The sequence below is a fragment of the Phycodurus eques genome, chromosome 15, assembly GCF_024500275.1.
Source record: "Phycodurus eques isolate BA_2022a chromosome 15, UOR_Pequ_1.1, whole genome shotgun sequence".
NCBI classification, from domain to species: domain Eukaryota; kingdom Metazoa; phylum Chordata; class Actinopteri; order Syngnathiformes; family Syngnathidae; genus Phycodurus; species Phycodurus eques.
This window is the reverse complement of record NC_084539.1, coordinates 12,087,689-12,095,167: the sequence shown is the minus strand read 5'-3', so window position 1 is coordinate 12,095,167 and position 7,479 is coordinate 12,087,689. Positions and strand designations below refer to the sequence as shown.

General features: G+C 42.3%; 1 protein-coding gene across 1 annotated transcript; it reads right to left on the bottom strand.

Annotated features, from left to right (window-relative positions):
- Nucleotides 1–1,142: 1,142 nt before the first annotated feature.
- On the bottom strand, nt 1,143–5,676 carry swi5 (SWI5 homologous recombination repair protein). The gene is made up of 5 exons (XM_061698901.1): nt 5,513–5,676; nt 5,205–5,253; nt 5,031–5,134; nt 4,784–4,878; nt 1,143–1,354 (listed from the first exon to the last, which is right to left on the bottom strand). Exons 1-5 carry the CDS (start codon nt 5,614–5,616, stop codon nt 1,290–1,292), a joined length of 417 nt encoding a protein of 138 aa, XP_061554885.1. The 5' UTR covers nt 5,617–5,676; the 3' UTR covers nt 1,143–1,289.
- Nucleotides 5,677–7,479: the final 1,803 nt, after the last annotated feature.

Here is a 7,479-nt window from a genome sequence, read left to right as displayed (position 1 = left end):
TCGGTAGTGTGAGCCACAAGCTGAATAACGTGTGCCGCTGTGTTTAATAAACAAACTTTCCCAGATGTGTCTCTGCTATGTGGACCCACACACAACACAAAACCGAGTGAGGCGGTGACTTATTGGACGAAGCAGACACTGGTGAGCCTACTCCAACTATGGCCTGGAATGCACCCATTAATGACAGAACTGATATGCCTTATCAATCGTTGGTGGTGTCTTCAACAATATAAAAGTCTAAAGGATGTATACGTTAAAAAAAACAACAACATTATTATATGCTGGGATCTGATACATGCATCAACAGTTACGCTTCAAAATAAAAACATAAGAGCAGTTTTATCCTCGAAAGTAGACCAAAGAATCTTCAGTAGTTTTGGAGCTATACACATGTAGTCAAAGAGCATCTGAAGGCCACAAAAAATGCCTGTGCTGCTCCAGTGGAGAAAACCCACAAACTGTGTTTAAGACGGCGGACGACTGGTTAGAGCGTCTGCCTCACAGTTCTGAGGACCGGGGTTCAATCCCCGTCCCCACCTGTGTGGCGTTTGGATGTTCTCCCCGTGCCTGCGTGGGTTTTCTCCGGGCACTCCGGTTTCCTCCCACATCCCAAAAACTTGCATAGTAGGTTGATTGAAGGCTCTAAAATTGCCCGTAGGTGTGAATGTGGGTGCGAATGGTTGTTTGTTTGTATGTGCCCTGCGATTGGCGGGCAACCAGTTTAGGGTGTACCCCGCCTCCTGCCCGATGATAGCTGGGATAGGCTCCAGCGCTCCCGCGACCCTTGTGGGGAGAAGCGGCTCAGATAATGGATGGATGGATGTGTTTAAGACAGATAAGGACACACCCCACTCCGTCGATACTCAACATGTCAGACAAGCCAAACCAAATTGGTGATTTAATTTAGTGAGGAAACTTTTTCGTAGGGCGCCATGGAGCTGTACTGACCATACAGCTTCATCAACGCTGGGAATTAATTTGAACAAGACAAGAAATACACTTCCGCCTATTACTTTGTAAAAGTACTGCACAACAAAAGTGGCTGAATGGTGGGATGCTGTCAGTTGAAACTATTCTAAGGAATGGTGTAAAACCATTGTCAGTGTAAAACCCATAACATACAATGGATCAACAAATCTTAATTAACATTATTTTTTTTAATATAAATAATAAACATGTCAGGCAAGTAACTGTGTTCTCATACACTCTTGTTTAGATAAATGTCCAATAAATTAAAGCTGACAGTGGGCTCCACTTTACAAACATTTTCAAAACGGTTCTTTTTACTGTTAGTCCCCCAGTTCCAGACTGAAGTGGCTGTAGAGGTCTCGTGTGGTGGTCCCACGTAGAGCAGCTGCAACAAACAGCAAAGCAGGAGGAGTAAGTAAAACCTGAATTTGACTGATGTCAGGGTCAGCTATCTATGATTCATTTTACAAATAATTTGGTAATTAATTATTTGAAGAAACAAGAACAAAAAAAACAAAAACAAAAAAACTGAGGGACCACTTGGAAGCCGAAACCTGCGTCTCTTTTTAAGGAGATGAGCCTAAAGAAGCAGCTCTCAAAAACAGCCAAAATTCCCATTGCTGATTTGGTGAGATTGGTGTTAGTATTCTGAGAGGTAGCCTTCGCCGATGTTGGTAGCAATCAAGTGGGTCGACAGGATCTTGAGAATAGCCGCAACCAAGAAGGTAAATGACTTTGAATTTTAAAATTTACTTTTCGCTCCCTTTTGAAGGGTGAGGATTAAGGGATAATTTAAATTAATGTAAATTAAGGTTAAATGTTAGTTCAATGGTGGCACGGTGAGCGACTGGTTAGCACATCTGCCTCACAGTTCTGAGGACCCGGGTTCAAATCCGGTTTCGTCTGTGTGGAGTTTGCATCTTCTAACCCCCTGCCTACGTAGGTTTTCTCCAGGTACTCCGGTTTTCTCCCACATCCCAAAAACATGCATGGTAGGTTCATTGAAGACAGCACAAACATCCAAACAACATAAACAAACATCCATTTTCACTCACATTCAGACTCACAGGGAATTTAGAGTCTTCAATTAACCTACCACACATGTTTTTCGGTATGTGGGTGGAAACCGGAGTACCCGGGGAAAACCCACGCAGGCACGGGGAGAACATGCAAACTCCGCACAGGCGAGGCCAGCTGTGAACCTCGGTCCTCAGAACTGTGAGGCAGATGTCCTATCCAGTTTCTCACCGTGCCGTCCTAAACCGGAACCAGATATTGAAAAAAAATCATTTGACTCAATTCACAAAAAATGGAGATGTCTGCTTTTGCATGTGAACTCTTCAAACGTCCCCTTTAAAAGGTTGGACTCGACATAAGAAACTCCATAAGATGTCCACTGGGACACAGTCGTCGTCATGTACATCCATGCATTTGTAGTCAAAAAAATAAGTGCACCCCTAGAGATGTACAATGCCGTGGCTGACAGATGAACATGGCGTGAGACAAAGTGACAGTTGTCTCTGGCGAGTACTACAGAGCATTTCGTCACGTCACCATTCTCTCGCTACACGCTGCACCCCCATGTCCACCCCCTTAGAGTGACAGCGTGTAGCGTGTCAAACTCAGTGTCCAACCGCGGGCACTTTGTGAAAGCGAGTGTTGAAAATGAGTGAGCGAGGTGTGTGAGGTGAGAGAGGGAGGAAGTTGCTGTGTGTTTGTATTAGACTGTACGCATGTGTGTAAATGATGGACAGAGGTGGCGATTGTGCCTAAGTGTTGTAAAAGACGGCCATTGTGCTGGAGGGGAAAAGCTACCTCTATTTACAAAGGCGTCATTCTTGACGTGACTTTAGGGTGTGCTGTGGGAGAAACAAGCTTTGAAACCCTAAAACTAAAAAGAGAACACTGGTGGAGATGTCAGCTTGTCATGTGTGTGTTCAAAAGTGAGTAAAATGATACATACTGGCTGTGACTCATCCAAACTTTCGTGACAGTTAGGAAGGTTTAAATTAGACAAACATCCGCATTTTCAAGCAGTCGTTTGAGCTTGTAATTTCTAAACAATGCCCCACAATCATCTGATTAAATCCTGGAATGAAAATGAATTATCTACGCCTACAATGCATTGTGAAACCACATTCAGTGGATGGTTTCAAAATGATACTAGTCAAAATAACTTCGATTACACTACACTATAAGAGAGCTATTTGATGTAGGAGAAGTAAAAGTAGCATTGTAATATTAAATACTGTTTATATGTATACTGTACAAAGGAAACGTTCTTTAAATTCCCTGGAGAGAAACAACACTCTGATGACATCTACTGGCCCACTGTAGAAGAACTACCATCAAAAACTAATTTTAATGAATGGCAAAACTGGGATTTTTCCATGTTGGAGTTCTGTATAATCAGCCTACATTTTTGGGACAGTTCATAATAGATTCAGTAGAAAGTAAACGCAATGTATACTGAGATATTTGTGTTAAGTCTACCTCTATTTAAATGCATTGTACTGTCGTATTGAGAAGGTAAGCATCCAGCCAGACATGAAGGTAAAATATTTTTTTTTCATGCCCAGTTATAATGTAGTACGTATATTAGCACAATCCTAACAGTATCGTTTCTATTCAATCTGTCATTTTACACATATGTTTTGACATAAGATGCATGCATTAGCACTTCTATATTTGAGTGCATTAATTTAAACGACACACACTGCTGTGTGTACCTTGTGCCTGGATCAGACTACAAGATTTTAGCCCCTTTATTGGCCCGATTTGCTATCGTGGCTGATTTCCCGGATCGGGCCCGACATACTGTATTTTGTCAGGAAGGGAAGTACCAACTACTAACATCATGAACATGTTTTCCAATTTTCACTTCTTGTACAGTAGGTGCAATGAAGAGCCAGGTGTCCAAATACTTTTCAGAATCAGAATCATCTTTATTTGCCAACTATGTCCAAAAAACAGTCTATTTTCATTTTTGTTCACATTATTCATACAGATTGTGGTGTCACTGGATTAAACATGGACCTCTCTGAAAATGACATTGGCAGTAAATGGCTGTTTAATCATGATGCTACCAGGCTCACATGCCACTTTTAGCCATAAAGTGTGTTTACTCTAAACAACTGTCTCAAATGTTCCCAAAGCCAGAGTAGTGTTTGTTTTGAATTCTGCAAGAGGTCAACTCGCCCCTCACAGCCTGGAATTTCTCTCTTTATATAGTATGGATTTTTAGATAATGGAATCCCCCCGTTACGTAGTTGTATAATTAGATAATTAGAGTACTATAGTATATAGAAGGCGGCACGGCGGACGACTGGTTAGAGCGTCAGCCTCACAGTTCTGAGGACCCGGGTTCAATCCCCGGCCCCGCCTGTGTGGAGTTTGCATGTTCTCCCCGTGCCTTCGTGGGTTTTCTCCGGGCACTCCGGTTTCCTCCCACATCCCAAAAACATGCCTTAATTGGAGACTCTAAATTGCCTGTAGGTGCGACTGTGAGTGCAAATGGTTGTTTGTTTGTATGTGCCCTGCGTTTGGCTGGCAACCAGTTCAGGGTGTACCCCGCCTCCTGCCCGATGACAGCTGGGATAGGCTCCAGCACACCCGCGACCCAAGTGAGGAGAAGCGGCTCAGAAAATGGATGGATGGATAGTATATAGATTTTTTTTAAATGTGTAATCAAATAATTTCCAGATACTTTACAGAATCATATAACAGTTCAGTATAAACTACATTGTTATTTTATATCTACAAGTACATCCATCAGCGTATCGATGTGTAGTGTGTATATGATCATTTTTCATACCTATTCTGCCCAGGAGAGACTGTCCAATGTCCTTGATGTCATTGTACTCATGCAACATATCAATGTGATAGTCCAGCTCCTCCACTTTGTATCCTCTGCGGAAACACAACTTTATTTTATCCAGAGTGGAGACTGGAATATAAATGTCATGGTGTTATGTTCCATCATTCCCCTGAAATAAATACTGACAAACTGCTGGCATCACATGCTCACTCCATTTTAAAAGAACAAAAGCAACTGTACTCACTCCAACTCCAGCTGTGCAATCTCAGCATCCAGCTGCATTCGCCTCCTCTGCAGCTCCTCCGCCTCTTTGTCAGGACTCACTTTACAAGTCCTGGTTACTTGACCCTGTGAATCACAACAAGAACATTTTTCATATTTGATCAGGTGTTTGGCTTTGACTGAGGTGGGTACTCACCGGTGATTTGAAGTTAGCGTGTACTTTCCTTAACTTTGAAAATGGAGTTCTATGAGGACAAGGAATTTTAGAGAGGGCATTTCCATGGATGCTGATTGAAATAACGTGAAACGAATTGACAAGTAATTGACTTGGTAAAGTAAAAGTGGAACTGAAAAACGTTACACTAACTATGACATAGTTTCATGCAATCGAAAGTATATGGAAAAAGTGTCAAGGATACAGCTTGAAAAATAAAAAGGCAGTCTTTCAGACGCCATATGGCAATCACAATACGGTCTAACTTTTTAAACGTCAATAAAATTAACCTTTTCAGCGGTCTTCTCTTTAGGTCATTCCCTTCTGGTGTAGAAATCGGGCTTGTTGACTTATTTTGTCCCGCAATATCTTCAGACGGTTGTTCTAAATTCATATTTGCACCAACAGTACTAGACGTTAGTAGTTTGTTTGCACTGCAGACGACAGCCGTTGCACAGAGAGGAACCGGAAGTTCCCGCCTGGCGGGTTGTTGTCACACTGAAATGTGATTGGTTGTCAAAACTCGAGAGGCGGACCTTTGTTGACTTCGCCTACTACGGCAGCCGAGAAACGTAAAATCTTACTGAATACAATAAATTGCACTGCCTAAAATGGAATACATTCAGAATCAAGCAGCATATTGGATATATAAACAGGTAGATTAAATGACTGGCCACAAACATACTGAATGAAATAGTCCTTTTTGATGCAACCACCAGAGGGCAACAAATTACTAATTCAAATGATTCTGACGCTCGAGTCCCTCTCCCTTTGGCCTCTCCAGGTCCCTGTCACTCTCCAATAAGAAGAATGTTGCATTATCAGAAAGCCACACTTCATGTGTTAATTTACAGCCAGGCCTCTCAGACTGATTCACCGCCACGGGCGCTCTAAAGCTAAATCACTGGCGGATTAACTAAGCAAAAGGTCAAGTTCAGTGTGCAAGACACACACGCGCGCGCGCACACGCACACACTCACTCACACACACACACACACACACACACAGGACACACACATAGAATTTTACAACACACATTGGGGCCTGGAGATGTTCACCACGGTTCATTGGGTAAGCGGCGGAAGGGGAGTGCGGTGAAAGATTTAGCTTTGAAAACAGCAAGAGGAACGAGGTTTCACGGAGTGAGGACGAAATATGGAGAAAATGTGCCGGTACTGGCCACGGAGGACATAAAATCAAGTCCATTCAGTTTTATGTCTTCGGGATTCATTGCTTATTTATTAGTTTGTACAAAGACAGAAAGGGTGGGGATGAAAAATTCAGACAGGAGACGTGGTCTTTTTCTCCTTTTAGAATTACGCACACTGGCTTCTAATGGATCATGCATGGCGTTGTTGATGTGTGGGAGATGGACGACTGAGATTTCATCCCCCATCTGATACAGCAGGACTGAGATTAAACCAGGGTTCTGCTCCACATTCCCAACAAATGAAGTAGCTGTTTTTCCCAACGTATATGAAGCAGCTGTTTTTGTTTATGCTCACATGTACGCTCACTAGACACAACATTATTAAAAAGTCAGCTCAGCCCCTAGCAACATTTTTTTTTTATTCAAACAGTGTATATCACAATATATGGTTTGAAAGTCATTTTAATTTGCACCTGTAGTGTCATCAAGTGTGACAACATAACAGGTATGAGCTTTTTGTACTGAATCCCCATTTGGGGATAAAGAAAAAGCAATGGAGCAGGAAGACAACGGTTAGTAGCGTTTGTTGGAAAGCTTGCTATCCATCATCTTCAAAATTCATGTGCATCTCAGCCACTCTGCTGTGCTGCATCTCAATTCCACGGCTGGAGAATAATAGCGAGGGGAACAAACAATAGGCACATGCTGATATACACAAACACAAAAACTATAGGAGTACAAAGTACCTTCTGTACATCTCAAAGAGCATGCTTCGCGCTTTGCTCACACGCTGATGTATTTGCATCTAAATGGTTAATGCTTTATTTACAGCACAAACTCATCGACTCATGTGAGTAAGCCCACGTGTAACAATGCATGTTATTACAATGATTGTACATGTCCAAACTGTCAGACTCCTCTTTTTAGATGGAACAAAACGAGGGAAAAACAACACATTCAAAAGGATTTTGCAGGCTTTGATTAGACGACCAGCTGAGACAGCTGTCAGCAGAGGAGAGAAGCTCACATTGAATGTTATTGCACGCACGCACGCACGCACGCTAACTCTAATGGGCAATTTAGAGTCTTCACTGAACCTAAAATGCA

Excerpts from the sequence above, each read along its gene's own strand:
- swi5 (XM_061698901.1), bottom strand. The coding sequence starts at position 5,616 with ATGAATTTAGAACAACCGTCTGAAGATATTGCGGGACAAAATAAGTCA. Across the intron at positions 5,254-5,512 it reads AAGAGAAGACCGCTGAAAAG|AACTCCATTTTCAAAGTTAA; the intron begins GTTAATTTTATT and ends TTGTCCTCATAG. Across the intron at positions 5,135-5,204 it reads ACGCTAACTTCAAATCACCG|GGTCAAGTAACCAGGACTTG; the intron begins GTGAGTACCCAC and ends TGTGATTCACAG.